Here is a 22,256-nt window from a genome sequence, read left to right as displayed (position 1 = left end):
AGGAATATAATTACGAAACATTGTATTGTTTCCTTCTCTAATTGGGCCATTCTTAAACAACAGAATTTGTTATGTCAAGGTGATAGGTACCTTTAAAATTAATTTCAAGCCTTATAATTTTACTGTGGGTTTATAATTGGGGCTAATGAATTTGTTAAATGTGTATTTTATTACTCTAAATAAACATAATTAAAGTACTTGTAAAGGCAGAGCACCGCTGAAAGTTAAGAGGCGGTAAATCGTTAGAAAGAGAGGGAGAGATACGTCGACAGTTAATTAAAAGTTGTATTTTATTACACTCAAGAATTTCATTCTTTGTTGGGAGTTGGGAGCAAATGTAGCTGAATGTATCCGCGTCTACGAGCAAAGTACGAGTGGGTCATTACTTAGGCTGAGTTGCACCACCTAACTTTAACGGTAACTATAAAGGTGCAAGTTCGTAGCCGACTTCACGCAGCAGCAGCAGACGTTCCACCACTTTCTATGTATTTTCATGAAATACTTCCAGGTGACGAGTCGCTTACTATGAGTGCTATTTCATAGAAATACATAGAAACCAGTAGTGTCGCTGCCTCACTGCGACACGTCACCTGCTGCTTCCTTATGTCGTCCGCTTGTTTGACAGATTTTTGTCAAAGTTAGAGTAAGATGGTGCAACACAGCCTTAAGCATCCTTAATGTACCTACGGACGACAGCACATCAAGCTAACACAGTCGGTCCGCCCCGGGTGCCAAGCATCAGGGGGTGACAACAGTTGCGCAGATTAGTAGGTACTCACAGGCGCAATTGTACTAACATCTTTCATCTTCGAATCGGTAACCCAAAAATGCTGGGGGGCACCAGACCAGACCATTCGGGGTGCGGACCGCCCCGGGTGCCAAGCCATGCTACGCCGCCACTTTGGTAGGGTTAATATTGGGACGTGTAAAAGTGCTTTTTAGAAGCCTATTTGCAAAAATAAATGAGTTTTTATAGATCTGCGTCATGACGTAGCAGATGAACGCTCGAACAAATAATAACCAATTCTATTTGAAGAGTTTTTGGTTCGTTGCGTTTTGTTTATATGAGGACAGGCAAATAGGGCTTTATTTTGGAGCACGCACGGCAATAGTTTCTACATGAACTATTATTCGGTATTCTGTGCGTTTGAAGAATAGTCACGTACGAACAAAGGGTAGGTAAGTAAAAGGATAGGTGACCTAGGCAATCATAGATAAATAGCGGCGGCACTGGAAGGAACCAATTCAATTTATGATACCGGTTCTTTCGTCTGAATAAGTAACAAGCTTATATTCCGCGCCAATGGGCACTGGTATTTTTAAAATCCTAATGACTATCTAGAAATTAAAAAAAAAATCGTCGAATATGTAGAATTGTAAGTATTGTACACGCGAAGCACGAAATTTGTTTTTTTTTGTGATTAAAAATTTAAAAAAATCGAACTGAATGGCGGTATACAATTCACCGGTCAGCTAGTATTATGATAAAAATGTAAAGCGTCTTAGAATCTAATATAACTATACCAGCGCCGTGGCCTTCGTCACTGTGGGCCACGGCATATGCTGAGTGGGGTCCCGTCGCAGTGTGCATCTTGTTGGTGAATGGGTGGCACTGCTCAGTTTATTCTTGTTTTTTTTTTCTTCTTCCATTATTATATGCCACTGTCATGTCTATGTAATTGCCTGTATTTGTGTGATGTCCATTGTAATAAATGTATCTTTCTCTTTCTTTCTTTCTTCATTTTTCAATACGAATAGCTCACAGTAAGCTCACTCAAATTACTTGATATACAGAACCCGTTAGGTGTGAATGTTTTTCGAGTACCTATGTTTGCCAGTTTCTATTGGCGCGGACTATAGAAAACTATGATTGAAGAAGAGAAGATTCGATGTATGGAAATCGTTTTTGGGATATTTCCCCAGGGCCGTATTTGACGATAAATAACACTCCGGAGATTAAAAACATGGAAAAATATCGTCGCTCGATATCGAAATAATAATGACAAAACTTTCCATGCTGAAGTCTCACATTAAGTGGGTCTTATTTTTTATGGCTTTCTTATTTTCAAGAGCAGCCCATTATTTTAGGGCAAAATAAGTTTTGTAATATTTTATGGAGCAAAAAACTTCCTTTTGGTACCGCCGACAGTATATCAAGCGTAGCTATTTAAAATTAACATGCAAACGATTTAAAAAGATGGCAAGTGTGAAAATAGTTAAAAATAAGCTTCAGTCCCACAAATATTAAACAGCGAATATCTCTTTGTAAAAGAAAAAAAACTTTTTACGGGAATAAAGTTCTTTTTAAACGTTGAGTTTTGTAAACTTAATAATATAGGTAGGTACAGTTCACGAGGCGTACCTAAGCTGAGCTTTGCATTTGTGTGAGTGATCACCAAAAGTAGAGTGAGAAAAAAATCTCAAATGTGTTTGTATGGAAAAAAAATATCACAAAAACAAAAAACTAAGAATTAAACACGCTGCTACCAGTACCAGAGGTGAAGTGTCAGTAGTGTGACAGATACGCGGCGGACTTGCGCCTCAGACCGATAAAAAGCGGTTAATATAAACCTGCACTATCCATGTGCACTCACACAAATGCAAAGCTCAACATAGGCCTCCGAAATATAGATTGACTGTACATAATTATTCTAATAAGCAGTGCCAATGCCCTAGGGACTTAACTAATTTGTCCTGAGTTTCGTGAGTTCGACAGAACTTTTGATTAGCTAACCTACATAGGAGTAATTATTTGGGATTTCGTATAAGTTAGAGCTACTATATATTATTTGCGGAAAGAGTCCCTTACAAAAGTCGCACCCAGCACGCACGTCACGTAATAGTAATAAGATTTAAGGACGACAGCACATCAACCTAAATTGTGGCTACTTATACTTATATGTGTACTATACGTATACAGTAGATATGTCAACGTGAAATTGTGAACTCCGTCAGTTTATAATTATAACGCGTGAGATTGTAAACTAACAGTGGGTTATAATCAGACGGAATTCACAATTTAAAAAATGCTGGACCCGAGAGCCGGTAATTTAATCAAACATAATAAAATAGTCTTCTAAATTAAAATCCATTAATTGAATTCGTCATTGTTTTTTTTAAATTGACCTTCCTGTTGGCATCTTTGCAATTTGCAAAATATAACTTTTTTAGATGAAGTGAGCGTGTTTAAAAAATAATATTTATATCTAGGCAATTTATTGCCTTTCCCTTTAAATCTGATGAATGGACGTCCCCAAAGTTCCCATTTGTCTATATCCCTAAAGATATAATTTATGGGAGGACACGAAAGCTACTGGGACCCTTTAGTTAGGTTTTAACAAAAAGTTGTAAAAATGTCCCTTGGGAACATTCGTTGGTCCTGAGATAAAAAAATAACCATGACATTGGGTTTTAGTCTTTATATCGGTCAAAGATTTTTTTGGAGACTATCCAATAGAGTAACTCTAACAAACATACTCGTACATTATGCTCAGACAAATATTTTTGTCTTTAGTATTCGTACATTATGTTAGTTTTCCTCAAATGAAAAAGAGAGTCGTTTTGATATGGCTGCTGACATCAAAAGTTTGTGCGCAAAATACTAGCATCTATGTAGTGGTAATAGATGTCATTTTTGAACAGTCTGACATGCTGTTGGTGTATAAGATGAACTGGTGGAACTTTCAGTGAAGTTGAGAACAACTTTATGCAATAATATTTTCTGACAAGACTGAGTACGCACCTGTGCGGTGTTTGCACTCGGGAGTAGACTATCACCCGTATTCACAAACATTACTATGAGGTCTCACAGGTCACAGTGCGCGTGGACGCACAGTGTCACAAATGAATCAATCACAGAGCTCTACTTATTCAACGATGTGTGTTCCATTTGCTGTTTTTCTTAAGTAAGCATCATTTGTGAATACGGGCGTGACACCCGTACCTATTCACTAACATTAACATGAGGTCTCACAGTGAACGTGGACACACAGGGTCCCAAAAACCTATTCATAGACAATACTTAAGTGGCGGAGACACACACGAACCAATCACTGAGTTGTATTCAACGCTGTGCGTTCGACTCCGCATAGCGTTGCTGCTTCACTTAAGCAAGCATCGTTTGTTACGGGTGTATAGCTCAAGGGGAGCCCTTATGTTATGGAGTGGATTGCTTTAAAAGTAGTCACAAGTTCGATTGCTTGTAGAGTCAGTTCGGAAAGAGATATTTAAATTCTAAATAGGTGTTCAAGAGTGCTCCGGTAGATGTGTTTGGTAAAAATCTTGTCTGTACGTATTCCTGTATTTCCCGAGAATTATAATCTGTGCCTCTCCAATGCGAGAGTTAATAGCACAATTAGCACAAGACTAGGTATGACCAATGACCATCTTAGAGTGCATCTCACTTAACATCAGGTGCGATCGCAGTCAAATCTTTGTGCTGCATAAAAATGGCGCAAATGCGTTGTATGGGAACGAGAAGTAACAATAGTTCCGTTATGCCACTTTTTACATTTTAATAAATAAAGGTATTGTTTTAAGCAGGGATGTTATGGATATCCGTAACCATAACCGAAACTTTCGGATATCCGGAATAAAAAAATATCCGAAACCGTAACCGTAACCGATTCAAATGTTTCAGATAGTTTCGGATGTAGGCAGTTTAAATTGTTTTTTGTATAGAATTATATGTAAAGGCATAACAGCCTGATTTACCTTTACAATGCCATCTATAGTCTTTTTCACCTAAGATGATCCGTATGACGTTTCGAGTTTGAAAGATTTAGAGATGTCACATAACTATAAACCATAGCGATTTATCAATCGATTTTTTTCGAAGAGTTAGTAAACCCTACTTTTAGAGAAATACTTTGTATAGGTGTTATTTAACAAAAAACGTGTTTTTTTAATAACAAATATTATTATAACAATTTTTTATTGATAATATTCAAATTTCATGGTTCGTGTTAAAAAAAACGATTCCTAAAAAGTACTGGTTCTGTTTCTTTAAATTAAAAACTATTAATTTATTTTAAATGCGTTTATTAAAGTCAATAATCGAAAANCAATGTCAAATGGGATGTAAACTGAGATACCCACAAAAAAAAAAAAAAAAAAAAAAAAGAATATCCTCAACTAACAGTGCGTAAACTGGCATCACCGTACGTGATACTACATAGTTCTTATTTCTAATCTCTTCGGACAAAGCCCTCGCATAATTATGATAGAACTTCACTTTTTAAGTTCGTTTAATCATTAAATATAGTTGATTTATGTGATGTTTTTAATAACGAAGTATTCACTGCAATCGATTAATGAACCGCGGAAATAATCGATTTTATTATACAAGAAATACCCCAGCACTAAATATATTCCGTTTCACACATTGCGTACATTAAATAAAAAATATTTTTATATCGTATTTAATTAAAATATAATTAATAGACTCAGATTTTACTATAAATTTCAAGACGAGTAGTTAATTTTTTTTTATTATATTGCTAATAAAATACAGATATTTTTTCAAAAATATTCTGCTTAAGTAGTATGCGTAATATGGATAACCTTGAAATGTCATACGGATCATCTTACGTGAAAAAGACTATAGTATCAATTTTTATTTTTTTAATACTTTTTATTCGATGTTAAGTGTGCGGCCATGAATGAACCGTGTTGGACAACTATTGCAAATTGCATTCACAGATATCCGTAACCGTAACCGAAACTTTCGGATACATCCGAAATAAAAAAAAATCCGTAACCGTAACCGAAACCGGTATAATATTATTCCTATATCCGTAACCGTATCCATAACCGAAACTACATATCCATAACATCCCTAGTTTTAAGCAGCGAATCTATCGTCTAAAGCTCTAAACGTACGTATAATGATGGACACTGCGGCACTGTAGCGCACACCAACGGAATCTCGCCCGAGTTTGAGGTATTTAATCACGATGTGAGGTGACCCCGCGGTTTCGTCATACCGTCCCGCAGTATACGAGTTTCCATACAGTCGACCGCACATAGGACTGTACTTTTATTGTTGCAAAATCGTTTCTGTTACAACGGCATAAGGTACACTGGCTGCAAAAGAATGGGTCACAATGATTTGACCGGTCAAAAAGAAGTGTGGATTTTTTAAATATTTATGTCAATATTAGTTATTTAGCCGAAGTATTTAGTCAAAGGTATCTCAAATTTTTATATTCTGATGATATTAAAATTACAAAGCCCTGAATGTATGAAATTTTACATGTATTCAAGCTAATCCATTCAACGTTGAGCATAAATTGGTCCATTAATTTTGCCTCAAAATCTGCAAGCGTTGCGCGTTGAGATCCTCCACATTAATTACTTATTCCAATCAAGTTTCTTGTGTCAACACAATAAAGTCCAGAGTAGCGCGGCTTATCACTGAAAGTTGGCTCGATTTGTGTGACAAGCGAAGTTGGATCCAACTTGTGAGCCATCGTCCCGGAAAGGCTGGCCAATGGGTCTGCCGTTAATCTTCGAAACTTTGAGGTTGAGGACTATGTGACGGATACAATTTTCTTTATCACCAGTTAGATCGCGCTCTTTCGGAATTCTGTGCAGGATGTTTTGAGGACGATGCTATCGATAACACTTTTTATTATTCGAAATGGGAGAGCCAATTTTCTGCAAGACAAATAAAGATTTATTCCTTCAAAATACATAGTAATATTATATTGCTTTTCCAACTCAAATACAGATTTTATCCTTCAAAAGTACATTACCTACTCTTAAATTGATGGACTCACCTAAATTCTACCACCACTTCCAACGAGCCATCCAGAAGTCATTGGAGGAGGCCTTAGTTCAGCAGTGGTCGTCCTGTGGCTGAAATGATGGTGATAATCTAAGTAAGTTCTGAGTAATTAATAAATGTGCTGTAGAAATGCCTGGAGGAGGGACGAATTGTGGTAATTTTTGTAAACTACATAGTACACCACGTCTCAGATCCGTATACCATCACTGGCAACACACATTGGTCAAATTATTCATTACTTTTGACTTCAGACACTGCGGTATTTCGGACGTGAGTATATGGCGAAGCTTCCCGAACGCTGCCCATTGCATGGCTGGAAGACGTAGCGTTGGCAGGCCACCTACTAGGTGGACCGACGATCTGGGAAAGGTCGCGGGAAGAGCCTGGATGCGGGCAGCGCAGGACCGTTCACTATGGAAAACCTTGGGGGAGGCATTTGTCCAGCAGTGGACGTCATTTGGCTAAAACGAACGAACGAACATAGTACACATTACAAATTATCGTGGTTTGTACGTGTAGAAAAGTGACTTAGTGTACCAACGAGAGAAAATTTAATTAGAGCTACCTAGTAACAAGTACCCCAAGAGTAATTAATTTACTGTTTTAATAGTCTGGTGGAAATGATTGGCTAAAATAATAATAAGGGTACATTTGAAATAGAGAGCTAACGTATTTATTTGGTTGAGGAATAATTACTGTGCATATAATTTGATTGTAATTGTGAAATACAATTCTGAGCTTGTCACGTGTAAGCAATAAATTACTGCGAAAATCTGTTCAAAATTAGAAAAGGTTACGCTCCTGCAGTGGTGACTGAATACCCTGATGATGATGGTTCGTTCGTTTCAACCAAATGACGACTATTTCTGGACATATTTCTCCCCCAATGATTCATGGATTTCCACAACGAGTCCTGTGAATAAAGTAGTCGTTAAAATTTTCCGGGAAATAATCACACTGTTTTTCAAACTGCATGTTTCGGACTCCAAAGTGAAGTTTTTGTCAACATAACTATCCCGTATAACCCTTTCACTACGATGAAAATAATTCAGCAGACACAGAACCCTTATAATTACTATCTATTTGACTTTGAGACCAGCAGCTTTGTTCCGAAACAATTTATTTTCTCGACATTTGTCATCGTTTTCTATGAAATTCCTTGAATAATTTAGATGGCGTTTTGGTCGGTGTTTTGTGATCACAATAGCTTGCTGTGTAATGTGCCACACAAAGAAGGCAATTCAATTACGAAAGACCTGGAAGAGAGCATGTTTAAAGAAAATGGTGTTAGTAGAGGTGATATATTATAGGTCTGTATGAGTTTTATGTTTCTTATGCTTTCTTTGGGTTCACAAAAGCAATGATTAATGTAGGTACTTCGTGGTATGCTTGAGGCTGTCAAAGTGTATTGAATTTTGGATGCAGATTGGAGAGTTAACCTGAGCTTGCCATTCATAGATTTATCCAATGAATTTAGCTAATTGTATCAGCTTTAATTATAAAACTATTCTAATTCTAATTGATTTCAATTAGACATTCAAGACATAGTTTAAAATTACATCTGGTACCTATGTGAATGTAACTTAAGCTACATGTTAATTAAAACAGGCCCACTCCACATTTTAGACATACTGTGAGTAGAATCTAGAAATCTATCTATATAAATAAAAATGAATTGATGTTCGTTAGTCTGATTAAAACTCGAGAACGGCTGGGCTGATTGAGCTGATTTTGGTTTTAAAATGTTTGTCGTAGTCCAGGGCTAAGGCCTCAGCCTCGAACTTAGCGGGCAGCGGGGCGGGAGCGGCGGCGGCGCTGGAGCGGGGCGGGCAACGCAGACCCGTTCTCGAAACAAGCGGGCAGCTCGCGCGGCGCTTTAGCGANGAAACAAGCGGGCTGCTCGCGCGGCGCTTTAGCGACGAAGTGTTGTGTTCGGGGTTGTGTTGTCGAGATATTTGTTTTTATTCGCAAACGAATTCGCAAAACAATTTTATTTCGATTCAAATTTATTCCTAACGCTCGATTTATTGTGGGCAAAAGAAGGAGTGCGCTCTGCCCGCTCGTTGCCCGCTGCCACCCCGCTGCCGCGCCGCTGTTTTCGAGAACCGGTCTATTTGATTTTACGCATAAGATCCTGCCGCTCCCGCGCCGCCGCCGCCGCCGCCCCGCTGCCCGCTAAGTTCGAGGCTGAGGCCTAAACGGTGAGAAAATACGCGCGCGATATTGTTTTTCTGTGAAAGACAAAATTCCACGCGGGCGAAGCCGCGGGCGGAAAGCTAGTATTAAATAAATTGCTGAATTTCTCACGTCCATTAGCAATGTAAGTGTACCATTAAGCTCTACAAAAGTTATGTGTGCAAGTGTGGCAGAGATAGCTACGTTTTAAAAGTAATTTAGATTCACGCTAACGCAGATGTAGCTTTGAAAATGAACTCACATGGGGTCTTACGGCAAGCACAGACACGACAGATGTGAAAGAACACTGTGCTAAGTAATGTGTAGTCGACAGGCCACCTGACTAAACAATACTAGCTTTCGCCCTCGGCTTTGCCAGCGTGACATTTAGCCAGTAAGATCGACTTAATTAGCGATTAACTCACTATCTCGTTAAAAATACATGTTATTCTGAAATGCTGTAGTTATAGGCATTAAGTTTTATCTAAGACTGAGTTGCACCACCTAACATTAACGGTAACTATGACGATAGCCGGTGCTTTTTGTATGATGTCTGACATATTTTTGACGTTTGTTAAAGTTATAGTAAGATGCATGCAACTTAGCCTAAATCTCAGTCGAATACAGTAAAACTGGCATGTTCTAACAGTAAGAATCATTCCTACAACAACCTACCCATTTTTCCTCACAAAAGATGTCACCGCGTATGCTACTGCTTATACATTATAGTCTCTCGTTGCAATTTGGCTTAAGCCGCAAGAAGCCATTGTTATCATCGTCCTCGACACATTCGAGTAAGAAAGGACAGTAATCTGCAAGTTCTGCAAAAGCACGCCTTTCTACGGCACAATGACTAGCTTTGTCTTAAAGCCCTAGGATTATGAGTATAATATGAACTTAATCTTCGCAATAGAACGAGGTGTATATGCGTTTTAATCAAGGAGGATTAAGTTTGATTATCTCGCGTTGTGTAGGTTAAAACGCTTACTCAGTGCCTGAGGTATGCGAGCGTCACGGGAACCCTGTTTTTGAGACGTCACACGTAAGTGAGACTTCATAATAAGCTTCAGATTTGTGTGCTCTGTCACGTCATAATATTACGTCAATGTCACCCCTCCCGAGCCGTTTGGGCATTTACTGAGTTAACCTCTAGACCAATAGTGATAAACTAAAACAGTTTGTCCGCAATAGTGTTGACAATATTTGATTAAAAGTTTTTACAGCGCCATGTTATGTGTTACCAAAGTTTCTCAAGACAACTATAAATTATCTCTACTTCTCTACTTATTAGCAACTGGCTCTGACTTTACCATCAGACCAGTCCTTTATAAATTCAATATTGAAATTTTTTCGAGGTTGACATGACTGGCACACCAACGACTTACCTCGCATACTCTTTGACATACCTCGCATAACTTATGAATTCATATAATTATAATTCCAATGTAATTTAACTTTGGAAAGTGATTATAATAGAAGTGCTTATGTACGTGCTACTTTAATAATTTTCTAGAGTAAGACCTGGCAAATGGAGATCAAAGATGAAATTACTTTTTATTAATAAATCATTTATGTGGAACTCAAGCTTGATTACAAGAACTCAAAATGAAGTTGTTATTAATCAAAAAGTTCGTTGTTACAAAACTGAACAAACTTTCGCGTATTATAGTAAATAAGTACCTCTATTTACTACGCGAAAGTTTGATCCATTTACTAACTAATGTATCGTACCATGCCTCTTGAAAACGTAAAAACAAATATTTCATCATATTTATTTCAAATAAAAAAATATGCTAGTTCCACATAAAGTACTGACACCATTTTAATTCACTTTTGAAGAGCAGCATTTCACTTAAAGTGTCAGTAATTACGAGTACAAGTAGAGCTTTCGAAGCTTCGTTCCAAACATTTTGTGCAGTGTACTGAGACACAAAGTAGACGTAAGTACCACCTACTTGCAGAACATTTTCCTTATTGCGAATCGTAATAACGTCGAACTTGAACTTCAATAAATTGCTTCCTCGTATTGATGAGTATTCATACCTACCTGTGTTGATTAATGTATGTCTTAAAACAACTTTTAGATTAATTTCATTTATATTCTATATTTAGCCGTCACGACAGGACCTAATTAACTTAGGTATATTGATTTTGCATTTCTTTTAATTTCTTCTGATTAATTTCGTTGCCAGTTGAACTAATGACAGTAAGGCTGTGTTGCACCACCGTCTTTAACCGTAACTTTAACGATAACCAGTTTTTTTGTATGGAGTTTGACAGATTTTTGACGTTTGTTATAGTTTTAAAGTAAGATTGTGCAATCCAGCCTTCAACTTTTCCCGCGGACAATGTAGTTTTATCATGAAATAACTTTTAATAACGTTACAGTAGTGACTAGTAGAGATTATACAAATATACTTACAAACTTAATGATATTCGTGTAGATTGGTTCGTTGCAATTATGCCAGGTGAGCAAACTGAGCAGGCTGAAATTCAGCTAGATTGAAAGTACCTACAGTGAATTAAACATTGTGAATTTGTTTTAAACCTTTTTGGATTTGATTTAAAAAAATCCACAGGTTAGAAAAGGAGATGAAGTAAAGAAATATAGCGAAGTATTAATAATGTTTTTTGTTGCAGGACTTCCAAATGACCTGTCGGTGTACTGGCACCAGTACCCATACAGCCTGGGCCTGGTCTTCTGCAAGCTGAGGGCGCTCATATCTGAAGCGTAAGTTTCTTTACTATTTTTTTATGTAGGCATAAAATAGAAAATCTACACTGAAGGTCCATGGAAGAAAATTAGTTCTAAGAGGGTCGAAGTCATTAAAAAGTCATAATACTTATAATAACGTTTTTTCTCATAACACTTTCAAATGCTCTGGAAACGATTTAGTATCCTACTCGTAGGTCAGTAAATTCCGGATAAGTATCAATAAAGATAACATTTTTTTTGTTATATAATAGTGATCACTATCAGATCAAATGAGTTTAGCGTTTACCTACTAAACTCAATGCGAAAATAGCGCTTGTTAGAAATTGTTAGCAAACTGGCGATCGCCATGGCAACCGCCGAAACTTTAACATGTTTTTGGCTAGGACCCGTTTGCATAATTTCAAAAGTGACGTTTTCCCATACATTTTTTTGTCAGTGACCGCACTTACCGTTAAAAGGACGCCATTTTTCTTACTAGCGCTAACTAGCGCTATTTTCTGCTAAACGCCCCCAATGTTTTCCATAACAATTCACAGGTTAACAGAACTATTAGTACTTATTATTATTCTGTGCTATTACCTAGAATATGCATTGATTTATAGGTTAGCAAAATTATTTTACCTAGAAAAGACATTTATAACTTATGAGTTCGTGTCTACAAGATTGATGTAAGTAGACTCGTTAGTTTTAGTTTGTTATGGCCGTAACCTAATGAAGTTTACTCCAACTTTAAGCATGGAACTCTACCCACTACCTATTTTAGTAATTTCTGAATAACATAATGTGGGCGTCCAGTATCAATGATCAGAAATAGATACTTTGAAACTGAATACATTCACGCTCAATCTATTCGGTCTTACACCTAAATCTAAGTAAGTATACGTACTATTAATAGAGTTTGAATCAGTAGATCTTCCTTTTTCAATACTAATACTATTCTAATATCTATACTATTAGATGACCACGACAGAGTTATGATTTGATAAAAGGGCATGAAGGGCATCGTAGAGTTGATGTCCGCTGGGGCAAAACAGTTCTCTAGTGGCGATCACGAGCAGGCCTCCCACTAGGTGGACCGACGATCTGGTAAAGTTCGCAAGAAGTAGCTGGATGCGGGCGCGCAGGACCAGACGTTTTTTAACTTCTTGAGGGGAGCCTTTTGTCCAATGGACGTCACTCGGCTGAAACGAACGAAAAGGCGTGTTTTTAATCTCGGAGTATTTGAGTAAAATCACTCTTCTACAGAATAACTCCCATATTCACAAAAATACTATGAGGTCTCACAGTGCGCGTGGACGCACAGGGTGACACACGAACCAATCACAGAGCTCTATTCAACGCTGTGCGTTCGATTTGCTGCTTCACTTATGCAAAAGCATCGTTTGTAAATACGGGTGTAATTCTTTTTAGCCTTTAGAATTTTAACTGCAGCTCAAAAGCGAATGTTTGAATTGTATGCAAATCAAACCTTTGCTCGGTTTAGCTCGCTGCCGTTGATTTCCTCGTCAAAGCATCAATTGACTGGCTCTCGCGGGAACTGTGTATTTGAGGAAAAATTTTGCCTTCGGCGTAATTTTTTTTAGATTTGAATAGCTTGTGCCTTTATTAAGGAAGTGTTCGGTGAAGAAGTATTTTCATCCATATTTAGAAAGTATAGACGACAGCCCATTAGACTATACATTTTTGTTACAATATCGCCTCTATCACAACAGAATAAGATGTCACAGTGTTTACCTTGATGTACTGTAATCTGCACATTGTACATTAAAATCATAGCTATACAGTACTAGCTTTCCGCCCGCGGCTTCGCCCGCATGGAATTTTGTCGGTCACAGAAAAACTCGCGCGCGTCCCTGTTTCAAAAACCGGGATAAAAACTATCATATGTTCCCGGGACTCAAACTAACTCTATGCCAAATTTTATCAAAATCGTTTCAATAGTTTAGGCGTGAAAGCAAGACAGACAGACAGACGGACAGACAGACAGAGTTACTTTCGCATTTATAATATTGGTATAGATGAGACGGTATGAGATACATAGATATATGAAGAAACCATTGTCCATATTTACATACATAGCTGGGTTTCTTTGTGTTGTGTATAATGTATGTCAGTAACGTATTTCCTTGTACAGTTGGCCAACATTTTAATTTTGATGTTCAATCTTGTCATATTAAATGTGCGAAATAAAATACGAACGTGAAATTATTGAGAAAGAAAAACAAGAAAGAACAAAAAACAATTGAATATAGAAAACGGTCGACAAGAAAAAAAGATACTTTAGCAGTGGCCAGTAACCGGCCGTATTTATGGGCACAACAAAAACTATTCAGTTTATTGATGATGCCAAGAAATTTAAACAGAATACACACAGTTCAAGTATGGCCTACTACGCCTTTGCTAGCTATACTTGCTCAAATCCGTGGTGGTGGGGGCCCGGTGACCTGTAACACAGGTATTCATTTACCTAGCTCAGGCTCCGGTCTCACACAATCATTAATGAGTTTTCTTTAATAATTGTATATTGTATCCTGTATTTTTGTGTGAGAAATAAATAAATCTTATTATTAAATCTTATTATTATGGCAGGACCGATTTAATCACTGATTTGTTGGATTAATCTCCGCCCAAAAAACACAGAATAATTTAATATTGGAAAGTTATATTAAAAATTGGAGAAAGTAAAATGTTTTACGCCCGTATACACAAACAATACTTGCTTAAGTGAAGCAGCAAATCGAACGCACAACGTTGAATAGAGCTCTGTGATTGGTTCGTGTGTCACCCTGTGCGTCCACGCGCACTGTGAGCCCTCATAGTAATGTTTGTAAATACGGGCGTTAGTGAATTAGGTGTTTACTGCGACATCTCCCGCAGTTGACATTTCAAGCCACAAAATCGACGACGAAGTTTGCTGGGCCAGTTGGTTAAAAATTAAATCCCAACTAATATTATAAATGCGAAAGTAACTCTGTCTCTCTGTCTGTCTGTCTGTCTGTTACGCTTTCCCGCTTAAACCTCGCAACCGATTTTGATGAAATTTGGCATAGAGATAGTTTGAGTCCCGGGAAAGAACATAGGATAGTTTTTATCCCGGTTTTTGAAACAGGGACGCGCGCGATAAAGTTTTTCTGTGACAGACAAAATTCCACGCGGGCGAAGCCGCGGGCGGAAAGCTAGTTAAATATAATAGAAACGGAAAGTACACACTACACATTGTTTGCCAACTGTACAGCCTAAAGTGCAGTGAATCGAACTGAAATCCGTTCACCTTTTCTGTCCATTTCTTTGGCAGAAGCGGGAATATATTTATTGGAGCTCCTTCAGCCATTACGAGCCGATCACGTGGAAAATTTCCTTCACGAATATCCGATGGCACCCGATTGAGTGGCGCTGTATCAATATCTCATCGGATTATCATCGAAATATCAATATAATAATATGTATTCACATTCACCTTGTCTATGTATTCAGTATCAGTTTATGTGAGGAGATTGAATAGAAATTCATTTTCAAAATACAGTGTTCATTTTATATGTACGCCATATTTATATGTACACACGACAGCACATCAGGCTACCCATTTTTGTTGCAAACTCGCCCCTATTACAACAGCATAAAAACCCATAGTGGTTACCTTGACGTGCCGTCGTCTGTAAGCCTTTATGTATATTGTAAGCAAAATATGAACATAACACGCTTAATACATAGAACTACATAGTATTAAAGAGTTAAAGTTAACCCTTGAAATTAATGCGCAAAGCCTTTGATAAGTGTTAGTTTGAATATACTCTGTTCAATAGTTTCCTATGTAAGGATCCTTCATAAAAGCAGTTTAACTCATATGCTGCCAGTTGGAATGTGCTGAACGATTTTAATACAAATTGCTACGATATTGCTACGCCGTAGTTATTGTAGCCGTAGGCTACGCGTGTGCCGACTACGAGTTACGTACTACGAATATTCGTAGCGGATCTAAAGTTAAAATGACTATGGGTCAGTAAGTCAGTGTTTATTGGATATTCTACTAAGTATCCTATTAGTTTGTATGGATGTTTGGTTGTTTGTTACTCTTTCACGTAAAAACTACTGAACGGATTTTGAGGAAACTTTACAGTATTATTCTTTTCAACCCAGAATAACATATAGGCTATAATTTATGACGATCTGTGATAAATTAAATTTTACGCGGTTGAAGCCGCGGGCAAAAGCTAGTATTGGATAATAATGAAATATTATGGAACTATGTAATGTACCCAGGACATTATTAGTTTTATTACGTACTAGCCGTATTAGCTTCCGCCTTTGGCCTCGTCAGCGGGGAGTTGGGTCTGTCACTGGATCATTATTTTGTTGCGGAGTTATTTGAAACTACGATATGGCCATTACGCACTGGCCCATTTATTCTCCCGAAGCAGTGGTAGGGTTAATACTGGGAATGTAAAAGTGCTTTTTAAAAGCCTACTTACATAAATAAATGAGTTTCCTACCTATCTCATAAGATATTCTTTAAAATCAAATTATGACAAGGGCTATTTTGTTCTTTACAAATCAATTGAGAGTTTATAAAACCCCTTCGCAAATAATGCATTAATATAAAACGAAGAACAACCAAAATGGTACATGAGCTTGTACTTAGTACATTTGTAGATTAACCAACAAATAAACAAAATTTTCACCTTTATAATATTACTAGCTTTTGCCCGCGACTTCACCCGCGTAAAATTTAGTTTGTCACAGATTGTCATAAATTATAGCCTATATGTTATTCTGGGTTATAAACAATAATACTGTAAAGTTTCATTAAAATCCGTTCAGGAGTTTTTGAGTGAAAGAGTAACAAACATCCACATAAACTTTTGCATTTATAATATTAGTGATATAAGTAGGTACGATTAGGATTACAGAAGTTATTTGAAACGATCTTAATTGTCTCTTTTTTGTTTTTACGATATTAAGTGGCGACTTGGTTCAACACTAAGTACTTTTTATATGAAAAGTCAACACTGCTTTAATTGGTTTGTTGCCGGATTCTCTATACTTTAGCAGCACTAAATTGACTAATTGACCGTCTTCCCCAGAATGCTTAGTGAGGCTAAAATTTCAGATATTAATTGCTGAGAGTCCCTTTTTCGTATCAACCAAGGCGGGCAATTACGTTCGGCGGGAATCTAGACTGAAATGAGGCAAGAAACAGTAAGCTAAAAACTTGAATTTTTAGCGATTAATACTTGGTTTGAGGTTTGAATATTGATGATGTCGAATAATTAAATATTGCAATGTTGCTTTCTGATTGTATTTATGTTTTTTGATACCAAATTAAGTTGATTATAGCAACTCGACATTTCTTTGACTGAAAAAATCTTATCTTATCTGTCAGATAACTACAACTTTTTATTATTCAGTTTTCAGGTAGATGCATTGGCAGTTAAAATGCCCCTTTTACTATTGCTTTTACTAATGTAAAATATGAAATCCACAATGTAAAGGCCTGAAAGAATTAAATTACTTCGTAAGTGACTGAAATTGCATGTGGCAAAGTAGACTAAAGTGCTTTCAGCGACGGCAGCGGGGTTACGCACTTGTTTCATTAACTCCTGAGCTTATCCTGTTAATTTAAAAAAAGGGACTTAAAAAGTATATGAAAAGTACGCAATGCCCACAATGTATGGTAACCATTTGTGGCCACTTTTGAACCCTTAATAAACAAGTAAATTATCTACAGGACTTGTTACCGTCACTTAAAAACTCCAAACGCGGTTATTGAGTCAATTTCGGAAGCTTGACACAGTATGCAGTGACAGCAGTTGCTAAAACCTTGATCACACGTACTGAGTAAACGGGCGAGACAGTAAAATGTTTACTCGGTCGAGACAGTTGGGTGAGCGAGTCATATACTCGAGCGCACCGCCGAGCACTCGGCGTAATGTTCATACACACCGAGTACTCGGCGTAATGTTCATTCACACCGTAGTACAGTACTCGGCCAAGAGCACTGTCTCGCCCGTTTGCTCGGTACGTGTGATCAAGGCTTAATAAGCGCGATTCCGATACCGCGTCCGAACGCATGAAGTCGCATCGATAGAGTTGCAAAATTGCTTATCATCATCATCTCCACCAGATGCTCTTTACAATAACCTTTTCGAATGTATTAAAACCGAACATGACAAAGTTTTTACGGTAAAGCCATTAAAACCAAATACCAAATCAAAGTTTAGTGACTGGGCTACCAAGGGAATATACAAAAGTCGAAATACGTTATATGAACTTTATGGCATGAAAAAGTATAATAATAGTATATCTTTTCTTGAGCATGTAAAAAAGTATTCAAAAATTTTTAAGAAAGTTTGCTTCATGGCTAAGTCTTTTTATATTCGGGACAAGATAGGGAACGCCAGTAATAAAATAAAAGAAACTTGGAATGTTATCAACCGAGAGACTGGTAAACTAAAACCAAAAGATAATGACTTTTCTCTCAAAGTTCACGATAATTTGATATCTGCAGATAAAGATGTAGCGGAAGCTTTTGACAAATTTTTTGGTAATATAGCTTCAGCAACAACTGCCAACTTAAAGTCATCTCCCTCCGAGGCATACAAGAATGCATGGTAAATTCAGTGAACTGCTCCTGAATCGAATGTACCTACTACTACTATTTCTATTTATTAACCGGCAGACAGTGGTGACTGAGTTTGTTGCGGCGCTTCTTCTCAGCACTTGCCAAATGTTGGTCTCGAAGCGCTGGTAGGGTAAAAAGATTATGAGACATGTAGAGGCTCCTTAAGAGCAAAATGACGATTTGTAAGAACTATTTATTAGTCCAAACAAATAAAGAAATTTTGACTTTGACTTTGACTTTGACATCATCATCTCAGCCATAGGACGTCTACTGCTGAACATAAGCCTCCCCCAATGCTTTCCATGTTGCCCGGTTGGTAGCGGCCTGCATCCAGCGCCTTCCTGTTACCTTTATGATGTCATCGGAAATTATTATTAAAATTGCCTATCGCCGATGCTAAGAGTCGAACGTCTGTTATCACCCTTATATCAAGCTAGCTTTCCGCCCGCGGCTTCGCCCGCGTGGAATTTTTTGGTTTTTTATATACCACCAGACACTCAGCAATAATGTGGGTTTCTATTGGTGAAAGAATTTTTAAAATCGGTTCAGTAGATCCCGAGATTACCCCTTACAATTTAACAAATGTACATACAAACACACAAACTTTACCGGTTTATAATATTAGTATAGATAACTGTGGATAAATTTTATTGTATTCTGGATAGCTGTCGCCTCGGATCGTCGCCCGCATGAGGGGCTAATGACGGGCGATTGTGACAGCCTTCGCCTCGAGTTAGCGATAGGCTCCAATGTGTCATGTTGAATGCCTATGTTATTTCGCCTTGAAGGAATTACTTGGAACACGACAAAATTTAGTGAGCAATTTAATACTTAATTTATTTTGTTGACTTGCTTGATCGTTATTTATGAAACTAAACTGTCCATGAACCAGAAAATTAGTCTAGCTGTTAGTTAGTTAGTTATACCACAGAATAATAATAAGTACTACTACGTACAGAAGTTTTACTTCGCGAAGGTATTTAAAAAAATGTATGCTCAATGTCATTAACAATATGGTGTAATTTAGCCTGTCTCAAGAGTCAAGCACCATTTTGTTGACAAACGTCAGTGATCGGCACTGTACCGAAGCTATAGGGCTGACTTCTGTAAAATGATGTGACGTGAGGTGCCAAACTGCGGAAAATGGCGGAGAAAATACATGATTTAGTATGAATTATCATGAATAATATGAACTACTTATTTACCTCTCAGTGTCTTAAGGCAACTTAAAAAAGTACATTCTGTGTTTTTATTATTATTTAGGCAGTTAAACACTGCACAGTATTTAGTACACCATTTTCTTTATTTTCTTTCATCATAGTCCATCATACACAAGAATACGCGTGCGTGAGTCAATGTTCGCTCGTATGTGAGGCCTTGTTGAATAGTATCCTGTAGGTGGGCCATCGTGCGTGTTTTGTTTTCGATGTAAACTCGCGGAGATGAACAGGCCTGGTTATACTTAGTTCAGTGATATAATATTTAAAATTTAGGCCCACAAACAAGTAACAGCCATTTTAAGTTTGCAGGCGATATAAACTGTCAAAGTTATAGTAAATAGAGAGAGAACTTTTATTCCCGATTGTACTTTGAATTTTTGATATGTTATATCCCTTTAGAATGGGTTCAGGATACAATCTAAAAAAGAAAAGAAAGGATGAGTGTTTTGTTACAATGTTTTTCCATATCTACTCCTTGTAAATGTTGTTAGATTGTAAAAGGCAAGAAGATATTTGTTTCTTTTGTAGAATTAGGGCAAAAACAATCTTCTAGTGAAAAAACTAGGTAGATAGGTTACGTCAATTTATAAGATGGTAAGTTTTGCGCCTACTTTTCTTATATTTCCAATTAGTGATCCAGACAGGATTATTGGGGCAGCAAACTTTTAGCTTTTAACAAGTTTTTAATATAATAAAGGCATTGTCGCGTGGATTATTGATTGAGTCTTTTCATAATAAAAATCTAGAAGGTGTGTTTCTGTACTTTGGTTAGAAAGATATTTTATTCTACTCATTCTATATTTACTATTCCGCAAAGTATTATAAAATGTAGGTAAGTTACAAGTACCTAAGCAAACAGTTCAGGTGTTTCATAATGTAATTCAATTTTATTATTTTGTCGAAGAATATAACGTATTTCGCAGAAAACCTGTTACTCTATTGTATGTGCCATTGTGCTGTCATGCGATTAGAAAATGCCCTGTCAGAGCTATGAAATGGCACAATACGAGTAACGTTCATTCTTAAAATGTTATTGTATAAATTGCGATGCTATTAATTACCGTTAAACATTATGAATTGCTTTTAAGGATACTACAATATGTTTTTAAAATAGCCCATTTGTTAAATAATTTTAATGCCGCGAAAAGCAAGATTGTTACGAGTACCATATTCGTAGTTACGTAACATTTTCTTTTTTGTCTTTATTTTTGTCTTACCTACGTTGTTTTAGAATTAAAAAAAAAGATATTTCCTCAGTTACAAATTACCACCGGAGTAAGGCTAGCTAGTAAATATTTTGTCAAGCCTACTTAGCGGCGGTTTTAGTCCATAAAGCAGGGTTTCAGGCAGACGTGACCTGGTTAGTTTACTTTAACGTTGTCGTTATTTGCTCAGCTCTGGCAAATATTCTTGTTAATGTAATGGACCTGCGGAAGACCTTTTTCAGTGTACAGACAGTAACGTACGTACTATTTGTTCCCACGGAGACTTAAAATATCCCGTTTTTGCAGGAACTGTTTTTGAAGGAGCCCGTTTAGTAGTAGGTATACGTGCTATAGATATTAACGTTCATGTGAACGCATCTGCTTGCAAAAAACCGATCCGTTATCATTCGAATATCCAGTCCAATTTTGCGGGATCCTACATTAGCTACTCCTGCAAAACTGGAAGAAGCTCTTAATAGTATATTCTGAGGTATTAGTCTAATGAATGATACAAAACAACGATAAAAAATGCCGTTTCTGTCCTGTGACTGACTGAATACCTATTAGGTATAATTTAACCAATAAGAAATATCACTCTACTCTTTTGAAATGAAATCGAGTTTAGAGATTCTGTAATACGCACTTTTCCGAATCATTTGAGACACCACAAGCCGTAAAAAATGTTTCACGTCGCATTTTCAAGATTCTATTGACGTGTAAAATCCGTTGAGTCGGTTTCTTCTATTATGAAAATCTCCAGTAGGCGTAAATCAGCAAGATTTTCACATCGAATACCTATAACTGATCGCTGCTTATTGTACTAAAGGGTAACGACTGGTTTTCTCGATTCAGAAGTTACATTGATCGGAGTTTCTAAACTGCCTATTGAAATAAAATCCAAATAATTTTGTGGAATATTTCTCGGGTTTCAGTCGGTAGCCAGTAACACCTTTAATATAAAATAAGAAGCATGAATAGAATTATGTTGAAAAGAAATCGAAGAAGAAGTTTATGACTTGGAAATACGTATAGACGAACGAACCCAATCACATTAAACTTTTTTATTTTGTTTTTGATTCAATAAATAGAAACCTCGCTGAAACATTATGAAATAAGTTATTTAGTTTTCTTTGGTGTTGTAAAACAACAAAATAATATTAGGTATTGTTATAAATTACTCTTTTCTTTGTTATTTTCTTACGTAACTAGTATAAAACACGGGAAAAGTCAATGACTCCCTATAAGAACTAGGTATACTTATACCCAAAGGGCACAGTATTATATTTATCTACTGTGCAAAGGGTAAACACGTTTTTACTGAGTTCTGACAGAATTAATCTCAACACACTTTTATGGCTTTTAATTTCGAATTTCTGCTATTTGTTTTATGTACTTTTGATTGATTAAAAGGTTTCCTCGTTAAAGGGAAAATGTTTTTTTAAGTTCCGTTGTCGACTTTATTTTGGCATGAGAGGGCATCTTTTTACTTAAACTGGAAGCTTTCAGAATGCTTACAGGGGTGTGAATGATTGGA

At 36.9% G+C, this 22,256-nt stretch overlaps 1 protein-coding gene across 1 annotated transcript in view; it reads left to right on the top strand.

Annotated features, from left to right (window-relative positions):
* Positions 1 to 22,256, top strand: part of NGR-A25 (neuropeptide receptor A25) — a 102,526-nt gene that overhangs the window by 16,278 nt on the left and 63,992 nt on the right. Inside the window, exon 2 of the mRNA XM_028315109.1 lies at positions 11,603 to 11,693. Coding sequence (XP_028170910.1) covers positions 11,603 to 11,693 — 91 coding nt within the window. The remainder of the gene's footprint in view (positions 1 to 11,602; positions 11,694 to 22,256) is intronic.

This window comes from Ostrinia furnacalis, unplaced genomic scaffold (assembly GCF_004193835.3).
Source record: "Ostrinia furnacalis isolate ACB-3 unplaced genomic scaffold, ASM419383v2 OfSCF4979, whole genome shotgun sequence".
In the NCBI taxonomy this organism is placed as follows: domain Eukaryota; kingdom Metazoa; phylum Arthropoda; class Insecta; order Lepidoptera; family Crambidae; genus Ostrinia; species Ostrinia furnacalis.
Note: the sequence above shows the minus strand (reverse complement) of the source record. Positions and strands in the feature narration are given on the sequence as shown.